Source organism: Polyergus mexicanus, unplaced genomic scaffold, assembly GCF_030449975.1.
Source record: "Polyergus mexicanus isolate NDT 795.1 unplaced genomic scaffold, iyPolMexi1.0 SCAF_84, whole genome shotgun sequence".
NCBI lineage: Eukaryota > Metazoa > Arthropoda > Insecta > Hymenoptera > Formicidae > Polyergus > Polyergus mexicanus.
In genome coordinates, this window is record NW_027223404.1 from 10293 (window position 1) to 29219 (window position 18927).

The following is an 18927-nucleotide window of genomic DNA, read 5'->3' on the forward strand; positions in this document are numbered from 1 at the left end:
TCCACGAGCTTTCATCACTGCAGTCAGTGGTCTAGTTTCCACCGAAGTATTAATTCGCATCTAGTGCGGCGTAGAACTAAATTTAAGTCGATGGAAACACGACTGACTGCGTTCATTTCACTCCCATTTCGATCTACAAGCTTTGTCGGAGTGGCAGCGAATTGACACGAAATTTAGTCGGTGGAAACGATTGAGACTAAATGGTGCCAACTTTTATTTTTCATTATTTTATAACCATCAATATATAATCTATATTATCGATGTTCGTAACAGTTATCGTTTGTTCGTATTAATCATAAAAAAGGAAAATTAACAAAAAGATTATCAAGGATTATGTTTATTTACATTCACAAGCAAAAGTTAAGTTGGCTCTACTGAAATATCAATTTTTCTCGCTTCTATTCTATTTCCAGTGGAAACAGTACATTAAATTCGATGCGCACCGAAACAGAATCGGATTGACGACTTCGGTGGAAACTAGACCAAAGATGCCAGAAATGGTATCCTGCGCGCGCATACTTGAGACCAACCATGTACACACATTGCTACGTTACGGGCGCAGAGCACCCAATTTTGGCGGGCAAACAGGTTGAGATAACTAGCATCACAGACAGTTTCGCGGTTTCTGTACGAATTTTTAAATTCGGAGTGTTCATTTATGTGCTAGAAAATAGGATGATGACTGTCGCATAGGATGCGAAAAGAAGATAAGCAGATAGTGCAATAGTGCAGCAATAATAAAGGTAAGCAGATAGTGCAATATTTATTGTTATTATTAATAAAATATTTTTATAAAATATGAATTAAATGCTTCCAAAGAAGCCATTCTAAAGAAATTTTCAAAGAAAGAAAAAAATAGGAAATTATATAACATATATAATTATATATATATAATACAATTAAGGGTCCATGACATACCTTATTTTTAGCTAGAATACTACTGCAATGACGTAATTTTCGTCATACATGCGCGCGCAGGATACCATTTCTGGCATCAGTGGTCTAGTTTCCACCAAAGTCGTCAATTCGATTCTGTTTCGGTGCGCATCGAATTTAATGTAGTTTCCACTGAAAGTAGAATAGAAGCGAGAAAAATTGATATTTCAGTAGAGCCAACTTAACTTTTGCTTGTGAATGTAAATAAACATAATCCTTGACAATCTTTTTGTTAATTTTCCGTTTTGATGATTAATACGAACAAATGATAACTGTTACGAACATCGATATATAGATTATATATCGATTATATATTGATGGTTATAAAATAATGAAAAATAAAAATTGGCACCATTTAGTCTCAACCGTTTCCACCGACTAAATTTCGTGTCAATTCGCTGCCACTCCGACAAAGCTTGTAGATCGAAATGGGAGTGAAATGAACGCAGTCAGTCGTGTTTCCATCGACTTAAATTTGGTTCTACGCCGCACTAGATGCGAATTAAAGTGGAGAGTACACACTTTTACATAAACGCATAACCACAAGCATAAGAAAATTGATTGATCTATTTTCTTATGCATAACGAAATTGACCAATCAATTTCCTTATTCTTATGATTATGCGCTTATGCAAAAGTGTGTGCTCCCCGTTTTAATCGGGTTTAATAACATCCGTAGTTGTAAAACTGACCAATCACAGCTATTCCTCTGAAAAATGAATTGATTGTGAGCTCTGTTAGAGCCCGGGCACATAAAAAAACTTAAGCAGTAAGACTTAAAACTTAAGAATTTCAACCATACGGAATTTTCAGCGTAGCTTACGTTTCAATATGGCTGCCTTACTGTTCGACCGTGATTGGTCAATTCGCTTACGTCTTAAGTCTTACTGTTTAAGTTTTTTTATGTGCCACGGCCCTTATGCGGCGTCTACAATAAAGATTTTAAGCCCTAAGCCTTAAGAAATTGACCAATTACAGTCAAGTATGAGAAGAATACTCGACTGTGATTAGTCAATTTCTTAATCTTAAGACTTAGGGCTTAAAATCTCTATTGTAGACGCCGCTTTACACGGCACCCTTAAAGCGAAGAGCACACACTTTTGTATAAGCACATAATCACAAGCATAAGGAAATTGATTGGTCCATTTCCTTATGCATAAAAAAATTGATGAATCAAATTCCTTATGCTTGTGATTATGCGTTTATGTAAAAGTGTGTGCTTCCTGCTTAAGGGTCGACAAAAGTGACGGGTAAATTCCGAATTGACATTGGAGACCTCGCGCGGTGAAATTGTGAAACTCAGGTTTCAGGGTTACCAACGCTGAGGAATGAATTCTCAGTCTCGATGTATAGGTGTATGTCTGTATACGTACACACACGATTGTATTGCTCGCGTTGACGCACCGCGGAGAGGAAAGATAGAAAAAGATCAACGATCACACTATCCTTGTTCCTCTAGCGTATCGCTTTACGGTCGAGATATGGCCTGAAAATGAATGCTTTCTGGCCTCTCGTAGCAGAAAGCAATAATGCAACAAGACTAACAGGCGCCCATTTTCGAGAATTTTTTACTTGCATATACACATATGTGCATATATATGTTTAAATTATAGTTAAAATTGTACGTGTAATTAAATATTGTCCCCTACAGCACCGCAAGATTGCAATAACATTGCAGCAACATTTTTCTGCAAGATTGCAACATTGCAGAAACATTGCGAAATGTTGCTACAACATTGTTATGATATTGCAGCAACAGTAAAATGTCCGCCTATAGAAATATTGCAATATAATATTGCTGCAACATAGCAATATAATATACATATATGCAATAATGCTTTATGTATACCCATACAGCACCGCAAGATTGCAACAACATTGCAGCAACATTTTTCTGCAAGATTGCAACATTGCAGAAACATTACGAAATGTTGCTGCAACGTTGTTATGATATTGCAGCAACAGTAAAATGTCCGTCTACAGAAATATTGCAATATAATATGCAATAATGCTTTATGTATATTTATCGACATAATATCTTTAACATATGAAAAAAATAATAAGAAATTAACCATATAAGAGTCAGGATCTAGTATGTATATAGATTTTCTGTATTATTAATAATAACGAAATTATAAAATGTAAATTTTTTGGTACACATTCAATTTCCCTCAATGACAGAGAATATCCACAAAAAAAAGAATATCTAAAAAAACTTAATTTGCATTTGTGTAAATTCACAATCTCTTTATATCCGAAATATGCAGATATCCGGATGCAAAAAGATTGTGGTGGATTTACGCATACAACGAGTTTTTTCACATTTCTCTTGTCTTTATATAATCTCAAAATTTATTTATTAAAATTTGAAGTATCTTGCAAATTAGAAAATTATTATCAAATTTTTGATTTTATATAAAAATGGAAACTATTAAAAGAATTTTTAGTCCGATGTCTGAGTCCCTTGTGTTGGGATTATATCATACAACTTAAACTAATAAAAGTAGTTATTATATCTTTAATCTTATTAACCGCTCTTTGTAAACTTTATATAATCATCGTGACTAAAAAGTAAATGCGGAATAGGTAGCGCAACATACGCCGCATAGCAGTAAACAAATGAACTAGCGATTATCGAATACTTTTTTTGGAATATTTTCGGAATGTTGCTGTAACATTGCTAAAGTTATATTGTAAAATAATGTCATTGCAATATTTCTACAACATTAAACTGCAATATGCAATATTGCAATGTTGCAGCAATGTTGTTGCAAGCTTTAGTGCTGTATGGGGTATGATGGTCAATAATAATAATAAAATATAATGGAATAATAGGTAACAAAGTGAACAAATATACAATATTTAAGACACGGGTACCTGTTAGACTTACAATTAGTGATTTGTTGCTTTATTATTATTGCTTTTTCGTGTATCATATCAGAGAAGCATAGAGATGAAATAGTACGATTGTCAATCCTTGTTTGATATTATTTTTTAACAGTTGTACAATTGCAGTTTCAGAGATTAACAATTATATTATCTTTTTTTCATTGTACCAAGAATATAATAGCCATAAGATAATAATAGCTTCTCATAGATATTATTGATTTATTACAAAATACACACGTATTAATAACATATTACATAAAATAAATTTTTTATGATGTACAATATACAGGGTGTCCGGTAAAGATTGTGCCAACGCTTGTGAGCAGGTAGAGCACAGTAAACTGAACAGAAAAGTCCTGTAACATTTTTTTCTATAACGCTTAATAAAGAAGTTATTATTGAATAAAGTCTGCCAATCAGCTCTGACCTTTAGCTGCACGCCTAGCAGTGTGCGTGAGCGCTCCGTCGCTACGGCGACGCACACTATCAGGCAGGTGGCTCACCGATGTGCGTCCGGCTAAAAGTCAGTGCTGATTGACTAAAATTTACTCAATAATATCTCCTTTATTAAGCGTTACAGAAAAAAAATGTTACAGGACTTTTCTGTTCAGTTTACTATGCTCTACCCGCTTACAAGCGTTGGCATAATCTTTACCGGACACCCTGTATATGTGTGTTACATGGCCACATATTTTTAAAATTTTAACAATTGTTTTAAAATATAATTCTCACACAAAATATAATGTTTATGACAAAAAGTATTATAAAAAATATATGTGCAGATGTCTGTGGAATCGAACTTGAGTCTACTGCGTGATAGATTAAACATCTTGCACTTTGCCATTACGTATTATATACATCTCGAAAAATTAATATTTTGTCATGAAACTTGTTCTGACGTATTCTTTATATTGTTTTATAATTAGTCGTACAGAGCCGGATTTTGCAACTTAGCTTTCAAAAATTTATAATAAATACAATATGAATTCTGGAGCAACTACACCTAATCTGCGAGTAGCTGTATGTTGTTTGTCAGTATTAGAAAATTTATTTTGATCATTTTTCCAAAAAAATCATTAGAAACCGATTTTCTCTTTATTTTGGCTGTAGAACGCAGACTACGAATTCGTAATTCACGGCTTCCCGCGAGAGGTCTCTACTGTCTCTCCTGTCGACCCTTAATCGGGTTTAATAACAATCATAATTCTAATTTAATTTATTAATATATAAGTCGCGTTTTTTTTGGTAATTTATTTTGTTACACGGACATCCGTTATTTGCTTCTTAAGTCCTCATCAGTTGTTTCTTCAATAAATATTTTAAATTTTCCGGATTAATATATGAATCCTGCACTATTTGCTCTACCACCAGACCTAGTGCTGGCAGTTCACTGAACTGATTGTACTAGTTCAGGTTGTACTGCTAAAAAGAACGCTTTCGCTTGCACGGTTCAGCTAAAAACAAAATACTTTAGTGCAAACTTCGTGAACTATTACAGTCAGTTCAGCTAAATAGAACAAACCATAGAACTCTACTTTTACATAAGCGCATAATCATAAGCATAAGGAAATTGATTGGTCTATTTTCTTATGCATAAGAAAACGGACAAATCAATTTTCTTATGCTTATGATTATGTGCTTATCCAAAAATGTGTGCTCCCCGCTTAACCTCTTAGCATATATAAATGGAACACATAGGCTGCGTTCAGCAGAAAAAGCAGCTTTGCAACTGTTGTAAAATTCTTTAATATGATTGGTTTATACATTTAGATTCGGCAGAATCTAAGGGCAAGAACCAAATATATTAAAGTATTTTACAACAGTTGCAAAGCTGCTTTTTCTGCTGAACGCAGGCATAAACATAGTAAGTACAATACTTACTATACTATGATATATGTATATACACAGGGTGAGTCATTTTAATCAATACATGCAAATATCTCGTAAAGTAAGCAAGATGGAGAATATGGACTTGACTTTGAGTGACCTTTTCAAGGCCAAGTCAATGTAATCGATGTTTTCTTAAATGGAATCTCCCCCCCTTTTTATTGCATTCTTGTAGCTTATCTCAAGAACTTTTCAAAACATTATAATAAAGTATTTTTTCATTAAGTACTTTTTGAATTATTTTATATCTTAATTTGACATATTTTGATATAAAAATAAAATATCTCATAAAATATTTAGTTTTCAATAATCTTACCGTAATACTTTTATGTATAGAATAATGAGACAAATCAATTAGTGTAAAGAAAAAAACAAATAATTACAAAAATAAAAAAATAAAAAAGCCAAGTGGAACCCGGACGTGGTAATTGGTGCGTTAAGTAATAATTGATCGATTAGGCTTAATTACATTAAGAAAATTACATACGTTCCGATCTCCTTTGGGTCCTCCTCAATGAATTTCGATGACATTAAAAAAGAAAAAAAAAACGCAATGGCAAATCCGGCTAACCGTCACAGGGCAAAGAAATATTAATGAATAACTCCGGCGCAACAAAGCTATTACATTATATAGTGAGCTAGAAATATGTATGTAAAGATGGAAAATTTGCTATGTCTAAGGTAAGCGAACTTACCACGCAAAATAGGAAATCTTTTACAACCCAATAAGCAAAATGCGCGCAATATGCCAGCAGATTAGCAACAGATTTCCTCAGTTCTCGCTAGCAATTTGGCATCTATTATATCCGCATTAGGTTAATGATCTGTCAGCAGAGCCTGCTCACAGGATCTGAGAGCAGATTGACAGCAGAAACCAAGCAGGATCTGCTAACATGAGTTGACGTCAGATTGATGGCAGAAACCGAACAAGATCTACGGGCGCGCAAACTGACGGCAGATCGGTAACAGAAACCGAGCAGAATCTGCAGTTTTTGACCATTCATATAAAATGGTGCATTTAAATGAATTTAAAGGATTTCAAACCCAAGTGGCAAAATAACGATGAATTTTGATCACAAAATGATCAATTTGATGCCCTAAGCTAGGTCTCATAAAACCCGAAAATGATGTCAATAGTTGATATATTATATTCACAAGACGTAATTTTCTGACATTTGTATATATACATTATGTATACATTAATAACATATATTAATGTAATATATATAAAAAAATTTAAATAATTTATAAAATTAAAGATTTATATATGGAATTTAATTTCTATTTTATATCTAAGTAGATATAATAACGATTTTCATTTATTCGGACAATTTCTGTCCGAATAAGAGAAAATCGGACATTTACTTGTCCGATTTTCCAAAAATTAGTTTAATATCTGAATTCCTCTGTATGGGAATCGTATCAGAAATTAAACTGATAAAATGTCATTAATTGCATTTTGCAGGCTTTATATACGTTCATGACAAGAATTTGAATATGGGTATAGAAAGTAAATAATGCGCTGCATAGTAGGTAAACGAATAAACTATACTATTTCAATAAATTATATAAATAGCTAAAAGCTGCAAATTCTGCTCGATTTCTGCTGCCAATTTGCCATCAGATTGCGCGCGCACAGATTTTGCTCGGTTTTTGCCACCAATCTGACGTCAAGTCATGTTAGCAAAACTTGCTCATTTTCCGCTATCAGATTCTGTAAGCATACTCTGCTTTGTTTTTGACACCAACCTGTCGATTTGATCTGAACCAAATTTGTATCCTTTTTGCTAACAATAATTGATAGCAGGCACTTGGCATGATCTGCTTTCGACAGACTTGGCTATCTGGGAAATAATATGATGAGATGCATGTCGAACTTAGCAATGGTGGAAATCGAAACGCATCAAAGAAAGTTCTGGGGGTTCGAGATTCCGAACGACCGTTTGCTGTATGAAAAAAAATTCAAATGACCCATACAGCACAGAACATTGCAATTACATTGCAGCAATGTTACAATCTTGCAAGTTGCAATGAAGTATTGTTGAGACATTATTGGAATATGGAATTGTAATATTTTATGAGAATGTTACAGCAACATTTCAAAAACATTACAAAAACATTTTTCGGTAATCGCTAGTTTCTTCGTTTACCACTATGCGGCGCGCGTTGCGTTATCTATCCCGTATTTAAGTTTTAATCACGATGGTTATATAAAGCTTGCAAAAAGCGGTTAGTAATATTAAAGGTATAATAACTATTTTTATCAGATTAATTTGTCTGATACAATCCCAACACAGGAAATTCAGATATTGAATTGAGTGTTCAGAAATCGGACAAATAATTATCCGAAAAAAGTTAAAATTATCCATTTATTGTCTACTTAAGATATGGAGTTTAATATTTATATAAGTAAAATTTTAATTTTTATGAATTAAATTATTTAATCATTATCAATTTCTTAAACTTGTAAATAATTTATAAAATAGCGATGTTAATTAGATAACAGAAAATTGTTTAATAGTTCCCATTTTTATATAAAAGCAAAAATTTGATAATAATTTTTTAATATGCAAACTGCTTCAAATTTAATAGATAAACTTGGAGAATATATAAAGACATCCACAAGAGACGAGAAAAAACTCGTTGGCGTAAATTCACAATCTTTTTTCTTATCTCTCTTGGATGTTTCTATATGTTCTCAAAGTTTATGTATTAAATTTGAAGCGTTTTACATATTTGTAACAACGTATTTAAATATTACAAATACATTGCACCGTAACATTACTGTAGTCTTACATTGAAATATTTCTGAGGGTGGACATTTCAACGTTGCCGCAGGCTTGTAGTAACATTGCAGAAACATTTCGCAACTTCTATGCAATATTACAATGTTTCAATGTAAGATCTATGCAACATTTTTGCAATCTTTCGGTGCTGTATGGGGAGTGAGCACTGGTGGCGTACGATAAAACCTAATAAATTCAAAAAGATATAAGAGTGGAGTACTTATACAATTGAAAAGAATTTGAAAATCAGACATAAAATAAATCCGATTAGAAAGATAAAATGTTGAATAATTAAGAGTTTAAAAGTTGGAAAGATTGACATGTAGGTAGGACGGAGACGAATGAGAGAAAAATAAATAGAAGATGAGCAAGGAATAAGAGAAAAGGGGGTCCGTTTTATTCTGAATTCAACCTTTTTTAAATTCAACGGGAAAATTTATAAGCAAACATTTGGCTCTCCCATGGGATCTCCCTTGTCTTCTGTATTGGCGGACATTGTCCTTTAAGATTTGAAGGAGAGAGCCATCTTAATGCTTCCTATTAAACTGGCTCTGTATTTTAGATACATATGGATGATATCATTTTCGCTGCTTCTGCTTCCTTCTTTTCTACCATCCTTTCTTCCTTCGACTCCCTCCACAATAGACTGCAGTTATCATGGAATTGGGTAAGAATAATAACATTAACTACTTAGACCTTTCTATTAATTTAACCGATGGCAGGTTTCTATGTGATTGGTATCAAAAACCGACTTTCTCAGGAAGGTTTCTCAATTATTTTTCACAACACCCCATTTGCCATAAAAGAGGCGTCATCTTTAGATTAGTTGACCGTGTCTTCAGTCGCATCTTATATATCACGAAAAAAATTGGATTTTAATAGTGAATATCCTTCTAAACAACGATTATCCTCTCAACTTCATTTTCGATGCCATACGTAGTGGAATCAAGATTTTGATCTTCAAAAATACGCTCCTTCCCTCCCTTCCCTACTCCCCTCCGTCCCCTTTTTCATATTTCACAGTCCCTTACATAAGAGATGTCATGGAAAAATTATCACCGCTAATTAAGGGGATTGACAAGTCTATGGCATATATTTGCTCCAATAAACTTAGTAAATATATAAAAACACACAAGGACCTCCTTCCTTCTGGGAATCATTGTAATGTGATCTACAAAATCTGCTGTCAGAATTGTGATGCTTCATATGTGGGACAAACAAGCAGACAATTGTCTACTCGGATTAGAAAGTTCAAATATCAACAAAACTGTTTCTTTCCACTCAGTAATTACTGAGCATCGGCTCTCCGGTCATAAATCCAATTGGAGCAGCATTCGGATATTGGAAGAAAGAACCCTCGGAACCCACTGTGTCCACGCATATACTTTACAACGCGAAGCGAGGTCCACCCCACGATTGTTGTATGGATGGGAAAGTGCAGCATGTGTAGACGCAGAGGGTTCCGCCCCCCCCCCCCGTTCCCTGCGGGAAGGCTCCACTTCCGGAAGATATAACCTAACCCAAACCTATTTCTGATTTAAAACTAAAATTTGGTTTGGATTAGGTTATACAATATTTTCCGGAAGTGGAGCCCTTCCGTAGGGAGAGAAGAAGGGGGGAGGGGGGTGGAACCCACTGCATCCACTCATATATTTTACAAGCGAAGCCAGGTCCACCCTACAATTCTTGTATGGGTGAGAAAGTGTATGCGTGGACGAAATGAGTTTAAATATAAGCTATTTATGCTTTCTAACACATAAAATTGTATATATATACTTTATTATATCAACTATTCGTTGCTTTAACAAAAAGGCTGTTTAATATATCAACAATTCACTGCTTTAAATGACTTTTCTTCGTTCATACATGTACTATTTCCACATACATATTAGTCATTTATGCCTTCAATATTTAAAATAACTGTTATATTTTTTAAACTTTTTTTATTAATAACTTTGTAATAAAAAACGAGCGACAGTTAAAACCTTTTGAATATTGTTCAGGATCATGACCTTGGCAACATATGCCAAGGTCAAAATCATCGGGACTGTCTCCCCAGACAGCACAAAACATCCTCAGGATCATCCTGAATATGTCCAGGACGGTTTAGGACATTTGTAGGATGTTTTAAGATATTATTATAAATATATTTATAAAAATTTAATATGCATACATAATTATTTTTAGTTGTGTCGGCTATTTAATATAATTTAGAAATCTTAAGTATTATAATAAGTATTAATGTCCTATAAATGTCCATTGGATAACCCCTGGATGTCTGTAGGATATATCTGCCCTGTCTATTATATTGGATGTCTTTTGGATTTCCAGAGGACATATACATGTGCAATTAATTGTTAACATTAATTTCATTTAATATTAATAATTGAATTTGATGCGCACATTTTCATATATCCAAAATTATTATTTATTTAATATTTCATGAGAAATGTTACTCTTCGCAACATTCCAAAAACTTTAGAAACAATAGTATTCAACCGCTAGTTCGTTTGTTTACCGCTATGCGACACGCGAACTCGTATTTGAGATTTGGTCATGAGAATTATATAAAGCGTGCAAAGAGCAACTGACAGGAAATTACAAATGTAATTATTTTCTATCAGTTCAATTTCTGATGCAATCCCAACATAGGGAATTCAGATATTGGATTGTTTAGAAAATATTACACAACTCAAACCAGGGAGCCAAACCTAAAATATTCATGTACAGCACGAAAGCCTCAAATATTAAAGAACGGTGAACTATTTTTAATATTAGATTTTTAATATTGGCAATAAATAACAAAACATAATTTTAATTTATATTTAAATTTTAAAATTTGCTCCTTGAAACATACGAAAAATATCCCTAACATATCCTATAAAAATCCTTAGGATGTTCCACAGGATCTCCCTGGATTCTCCAGAGTTTAATATACGGCTATCATTTACTCTTCCTCAGGACATCCAGAGGAGATCTGAGGATTACAATGGGATATCCTGAGGATATCCTACATGTATGTCCTGGATGCCCTTTGGACGTCCTAAGGACATCCTTGTGCTGTCTGGGTCCCTTCATTGGCATATTTGCCCCCAGTTTCTCTCTTGTTCTCGCACTCAACGAGTCACACTAGTACAACTCGGAAAAATAAGCAGGCCCAAGAATTATCGATTGTCTCGTTCTCGCACTCAAATCACGCTAAGACAATCAAAAATATAAAAACAGCTTATCTTTCCAAGATGTTTGTTCACCCACGAGCTGCCGATTGCGAAAGCGAGAGCGAGATCGAGATCGAATAAAGATAAGTGAGTGAAATGACTCATCATCAGTGTTCTAAAGTCACATACATTGAGTTTTCCTTCTCTATCATTCGTTTATAGTTTATATCACAGCAATGACAAATTTTTAAAATCTAAATATAAATTCCATTTTTAATAAATAATAGTTTTTCTTTTTATATAATATTAATTTTAAAATACATTATTTATTACAAATTTATTTTGTTTTAATTTTCAAGAATTGTATGCTGCTGCTATAATATATGGACATATATAGAAAGAGTTTGTTGCTTCTCTCTCTTTTTTTTATTTTCTATATCAATATTTATACTCATAAATATTATTGTATTTAAGGTATCGAGTTTTATAATTCTATAATACATTAGGTATATTTCAATTCCACTAGAAAAAATCCAAAAATGTTAAATTTATAAAATAATTAAAAGGAATATTATACCGATTGAGAGGTAAATGTGTATATCCGAGTGAGCATGTGCGTATGTGTGTACATAAGTAGGAATATGCTTTCGTATATATATGTAAATTAATCAAGGAATGCTTTCTATTTTAACATGTTAATGAATTGTTTTGGATTTAAATTTTTTTTATTTTTATTTAACTGCATTGCTTCTACGGTTTATATGTAATTTTATCATGTATAGATTGAAAACTATAAAAATATGAATATATTATTATTATATAAAAGTTTAAGCCAAGTTCATGACTTACTTTGGTCTGAAAGTTACTTATGCGATTTAGAATTTGTGTAAAATTTTCTTTAGGTCCGGATCTACAATAGATGTAGTAAGCTTCAAGCCATAAGAAATTGATCAATCATAATCAAATGCAAGGAGAATAATGAATTGTTATTGGTAATTTTCTTATGGCTTAAAACTTACTACACTCATTGTAGATCCGGTCTTAAATTATACATTATATAAAAAATGCTTTATTAAAGAAATTCTAATTCATTTAGTGTGTATTATAAATTAATAGCAAATAACTTATTATATATTTGGCTAGTTGTATTGATGATCTCATAGCTGTTCTTATTTTTGCAAATTTTTTGTTGCGTATAAATTGAGATATTTTTTACGTACTTGGGATATTTTTTTACCTTTGTAAAATTTTTTTAGAGAATATTAATTATTATATAAAAATGTGAGACTAACGTAAATTGTTTACGGAACATTGACGTTTATATAAAATTATGTAAATAATAGTATACAAGAAGAATAATTTTATAAATTACGAAGCGTGCGCGCGTTTTATTGCAGAAATGGTAAATCATCAATAGCGCGAAAAAAAACAACATACGACGAAGGAAGACTGCGGCTATACCGACGTATACACATCCATGATGTGCATCACGATGTACTATAAATAAACCCAGGCATAGGCGCCTTACTGCGAAATACAAGTATGTAATCGTATATGTATCATTCTATATTTTTAAACTGTTCTTTCAACACAGTGCTGAAAGATACCGAAAAACTTAGAAAATTCAATTAATGAGCTATCTCGGTTGACAGTGCGTTTGCATTTATTAATTAAATTATAATATCGTACTAATAACTCCACACGTTTCGATTCTCGAATTTGGAATTCTCTTCAGTGGAGAGAAAACGCAATATAAATTAAAACATCGAAAACTATCGTAAATTAAAATTATAAAAATACAAAACACGAATTGAAGAGGATCCCAAATCTGTGGATCAAAACGTTTAGAGTTAGGTATGATATATTTTGTAATTTAATTATAATAAACGCACACGCACTGTTAACTGCGGCAACTCATTTAATTGACTTTTCTGCTTTTCAAATTTTTCAGCTTTTTTATTTTGTAAGCTTGCGCAAGAAGTACTTATTTTAATTTAAAGAAATTGAAATTTTTCAATTAGTCGATTAAAATAATCACCAGATAAATTGTTTGTCAACAAAAGACTCGAAATTATTTGCCAATTTAACGCTTAGTTTGATATAATTTTTACTTAAAAAAAAAAAAAAAAAAAAAAAAAAAAAAAAAAACGATGAAATCAGTTAGCAAAAAATCGTTGTTGAATTTTTTTTCGGCAATGGATTAACATGATGGTTTGTTTTAAAATATAGATCGACGCCAATGAAGTGTAAGCAATTGTTGCGTCAGTTATCGCGGTTCGATGCGCGAACGGTGGTGATTGGACGCGGCTGCTGAGCGGGAAATCCCCGTTGAAACCTGCTCCGCACCGCGGTTGTCTCACTGCATTCTCGTATTTATCTTTTCCACTGAGTAAAGACGTATACTTAGTAGTTCGAGGGACGTTCAACGATGAACGTTTAATGCTGCTCGTATAGAACGCGATATAGCATCTCTCGCGATTTCGTAATTTTTCTCAGTCGAAAATCTCAAAGCAAAATGAATTATTGTGCAATATTTTATCTTCGTGAAAATTACCGCATTTGATATACGTGTATATACGTTATCATTGCCACACGTAAGTGACGAGTGCGATTGATGTGCACTGCGTTTTTTTTCGTTCTTATAGAATAAATTGATATCATTATATGCTGAGATTGAGGTGAAAGAGTTAATACCATTAAATAAAAATGGACTTATTTAATAATTACGGTAGGAATGATTTGTCGGAGGTAAGTTTAACGCAAATGAGAGATGTTAACATATATGTGCTAGTATATATATGCTCTGTGAAATCGCTCGGTCTTCTATCGCAGTTTTTTCTCAGACTTTTTAAAACTTCGAATTTATTCAAGTCTAATCTGAAACTCGATTTTAGTTTAGACACTTTTACATTTTTCACAAAATAGATATTTGCACAGCATTAAAAGTCAAATTAAAGCGAACATAATTTTAGCAAACAATTGTTTTATTTATTGACTTATTGTCAATTATGAGTTTCGAGTTGTTGCGCGTGTTCTTTTTCACACTCTATACTTTATTCGCAAATATTTTCGTTAAGGATGTATGTGTCATATGTCAAAACATCGACAAAAGCATTAAAATTTCGTAGACTGTTCTACTATTTCTTCTGAATATTTCTACAAAACCTGAGCACAATTCTTTTAACGATTTGAAAATCATTTAAGTTTAAAGTTAGTATTGATTCTTATGGAAAATCGCATATTGTAGCACTTATTGACAAATTTGCCAACGAAATACAAATTTTTACATATATTAAAAAAACTCTAATAAATATTTGTGCAAAACTTGATTTATAGATCCCCTTACTCGTTTAAATGTTATTTACTAAAAATTATCTCTCTCTGTCTCTCTCTCTGTCTTTCTGTAAATTATTCGATTTTTTTTATTTCTTGCAGTTGATTTCAGGGGGTATTTACGATCAAAAGTTTTTGTCATAAATTAAAAAATATATTAATTACTATTATAACTATTTTTTTTTACGAAGACATTAAAAATCATATTATTTTGTGATACTTTAATTCTTTTTATAATCCGGATTTATTTATTTGATTTTTCAGATAATATAAACGTAAAAAAATGTTTTTTTTTTATTTTGACAGTTTTTTGCTATTATTGTACAGCTAAAACATTCTTAAATTTATATTTAATAATTTTTTATTGGAAATTTGTCTAAAAATCAAATATATTATGTGTGAAAGCCTCTTCTGGATTATGATTTTCCCCTGTTTATCTTATCCGATATATGCTATTCCTGAAATTTTATGTTTTAAATTCTATGATTGCAGATGTATCCGTCATTTATTAATTTAAACGAAGATGAGAACAGTCATTTACTCCTGGACATGGATTCTTTGGTTCCTAGGCGTAATAATTTCTTAGCGAACCGCAGTTGTGAATCGGCGAAGAAGAAATGTTTTCTCGGTAATACACAAAATTTTTTATTTTAATTATATTAGAAAAAATTAATTTCGAGATTTATTCAAATATTTATTTTGTGCCTTCCTAACTTTGTCACAAAGTTCGATAAAAATTTCAAAGCAAAATCGTCTTATTGTAAGAAAATAATAAATACTAAAGAGTTTTTTTCTTATATCGCCCGGGCGTCTACGATGCTTCTTTCGCAACGATTTCTTATTACGGATCCGCAATTACCAATGCAATGATAGTTGCTGGAGGGGATTTCTCGGGACTACTTAACATTGACGTATTGCATCAATTTATGGGAAAACCGCATTCAACTTTAGCATTTAATCATTGTATCTCTAAAAAAACACGCTACACGAGATACTCGACAGATCCGACTTTAAAAATATCTAAATGGATAGGTGACGAGGAATGCAAGGAGATCGATGGTACCGGATGGTCAGATAAACCTATCAAAAACTGGTGTCAAGAGGAAACAATAAATTGGCTTATGTCAGCCGCATCATATATGAGTCAACCGTACAGTTCTATTCAACATAGTCTTGCTGTGTCAGGGAAAGAACTTGTGACTTTTACCCGACAAGATTTCATTAATTATGATCCAATATACGGGGACCAATTGTACGATCTTCTTCACTCACAACGTGTATCGAATCTGCGTACGTACGTGAATTTTAATTATGTTTATGAATTTTAATATGTAGAGTCCATCTCAAAGAACTCCGAGTTTAATTAAGCGATATAGATTCTTTGACAAATTTATATTTTAGTATAATTGTACTTTACAACTGAAAACTTAAGAATAAAGTCTCTATTTTCGAGATAATCCATGATGTATTAAATACTATAACGCGAAAAACAAATATAAAATCTTATCGATTTTTTTAAATAGTGCCATCATTCAATACTATTCAACCACAATCGGAGGACGAATACGCGCCAGTTATTTCAAACAACATATCTGGTAAATTATTAAAAAAATTTCTATGACTGTATACAGTTAGAAAATTTGTTTTCTTATTAAAAAATATGCCGGATAAAATTTTTGTGTTAAATATTTAAAACATTCATATGTTATTTCAACATATTGCTGTTGTGTTAATTGAATTCAAATGTTAAATGATTAAAACAATTGAAAAAAAAAATGTAAAAATCGCAATGTGCACATATTTTATTAATTTTACGCAATAGATACGTTTCTTGTTACTAGTGACAGGATTTATCTATTAAAATTTATAGAAAAAAAATATTGATTTTATTCTTTAACAGGAGTGAGAATACCTACAAACCATCAATAAATTTTTTTTCTAAATTCATTTTATCATTAAAAATGTTGATTTTATAAAAAATTATTTCAAATTACTATGAGGGTATCTATACTCCCTGGAAAAAGCTAGAAAATCTGGAATTCTTAGGGATTTTGTTTTTACCTTGAGAAATCCGGGAATTCTCATGGCATTTTGTTCAAACTCAGGAAATTTTTTCAAAAATTTTGTCTTTCATCATTTGGTTATTATATTGCAAGCGTGTGTTGTCGACAATCTGATCGGCCAATGATTGTATGAATTATACGTTTCAAATATATATCTTTCTTTCTTTGATTATATGTTCATCATCATAGCAAAAAATACTGAATATACAATACTGAGCACACATTTTTTATTGTAATTCTGACAATTAATGATAGAAAATTAAAATATTATGCAATTGGAAAATGCTTATCTTATAACAAAACTCATTCAGTTCTTTTCAGAACATTTTTAAATTTAATATTTAAAATATAAGTGGTTTGTTTTTCCTTTGTATGAATAAAAAGCTAACTTTATCTGGAATTTTGAACAAATTACCTGAAAAATCAGGAATTTTCACGAAATTTTTTTACAAGCTTTGGCTAGATTCTCTAATTATGAAATTTACATTCATTCTGTGTTGAAATATTAATAGGTATTAGTATCATCATTTAATCCATATATATATTATGTTAAATTAACATAAAAATCTGTGTGGACCGTTCGGAATATATGTTACATTTAACACAAATTTTCCAATTGTGTACAGATTTATATTTGTACGTTTTCCAGTTTTCTTTTTGTTTTTTGTTTTATACACCAATTTCGCCTTTTTCAGATGCAGAATCGGATAATAGCGTTGAAATCGCAACGAAAAGACTGCCTGGCAGACCAAGAGTATTAAAGACCAAAAAGAATCGTAAGTATTGCAAAATATTTTTTCGATCTAATCAAAAAATGCATGTATCGACTGTATAATTACGCTTATATAGCTGTCAGTCAAGGAAAACTATGGGAATTTATTAGAGATTTACTACGTAATAGAGAAACGTGTCCTAGTTTAATCTGTTGGGAGGATTATTCACAAGCCAAATTTCGCTTTGTAAAAAGTGACGAAGTAGCAAAACGATGGGGTTCACGGAAAGGAAATACAAAAATGACTTATGAAAAACTTAGTAGAGCTATGAGGTAATCAAATAATTTTTTTTTCTAGTATATAATATATATATATATATATTAGAAAATAATATTTAATATATTCATATGCGGTTGTATTCTTATAGATACTATTATAAAAGCAAAATATTTCTACCGGTGCTTGGTCGAAGATTGGTATATCAATTTGGACCAAATGCAAAAGGATGGCAAACGGACAATCCAAATTTCCGAAATTGAAACAACATTGTCAAGAAAAAGCGAGTATATATGTATATATGGAATATGCGAAAACAATAAAATAAACCGAATATCTCGTGATGTTCTCGAAATGTTAAAGATAATCGCGCATTTAACACTTTACTAATCAAAGAAGCTATCTATTAACCTCTCATACTAGAATAAGCTAATCAGTAATATATTCATGTTTTATATGGTTCTTAAATAGTGCCATAAATATAGCTATATTTTTTCACAAATATAGAAGCATAATAATATAGTAAGATGAAGCTCGTGTAACAACAAAAAAGGAATAAAGCCTCAAGAAGATATTCCTGTTTAGTCAAGTTTATCTATGTCGTCGCGGTTCCTTGTCATATTTTTATATTTTTAATGTTATCAAAACTCTAATTACATAATAATTGTGTTTACAATGATTTTAAAATGCAATTAAAAAGAATGTGCAAGAGATACTATTTTTAAAAATAATTTCACAAATAAAATCAAGAAGAAACAAATCTTTTATAAAAATAAAAAAGGAAAACTTCTTTATTATATTGTAATATTCATTTATATGTGTTATTTATATATAAAAGACCCACTTATTCCTATTTTATTATTAAATTCTTATATAATACATTTCCA

At 31.5% G+C, this 18927-nt stretch overlaps 1 protein-coding gene across 3 annotated transcripts; it reads left to right on the top strand.

The window, feature by feature from the left end:
• Positions 1-42: 42 nt before the first annotated feature.
• On the top strand, positions 43-18770 carry LOC138944079 (ETS homologous factor). 3 transcript variants are annotated; one of them, XM_070314949.1, is made up of 9 exons: positions 43-203; positions 414-743; positions 13053-13195; positions 15481-15616; positions 16021-16278; positions 16512-16583; positions 17747-17827; positions 17901-18096; positions 18192-18768. In XM_070314949.1, the coding sequence occupies exons 4-9, from the start codon at positions 15481-15483 to the stop codon at positions 18301-18303; spliced, it is 855 nt and encodes a 284-aa protein (XP_070171050.1). In that variant the 5' UTR covers positions 43-203; positions 414-743; positions 13053-13195; the 3' UTR covers positions 18304-18768. The 3 variants fall into 3 exon arrangements, with proteins under 3 accessions (XP_070171050.1, XP_070171049.1, XP_070171051.1); XM_070314948.1 differs by lacking the exons at positions 43-203; positions 414-743; positions 13053-13195 and adding an exon at positions 14049-14403 and having other exon boundaries at positions 18192-18770; XM_070314950.1 differs by lacking the exons at positions 43-203; positions 414-743; positions 13053-13195 and adding an exon at positions 14049-14249.
• Positions 18771-18927: the final 157 nt, after the last annotated feature.

What these genes read in the sequence shown, in the direction of transcription:
- LOC138944079 (XM_070314948.1), top strand. Translation starts at nt 14,362, where the DNA reads ATGGACTTATTTAATAATTACGGTAGGAATGATTTGTCGGAG. An exon ending in ACAACGTGTATCGAATCTGC is followed by an intron (nt 16,279 to 16,511) that starts GTACGTACGTGA and finishes TTTTTTAAATAG; the next exon opens with TGCCATCATTCAATACTATT. An exon ending in ATTAAAGACCAAAAAGAATC is followed by an intron (nt 17,828 to 17,900) that starts GTAAGTATTGCA and finishes ACGCTTATATAG; the next exon opens with CTGTCAGTCAAGGAAAACTA.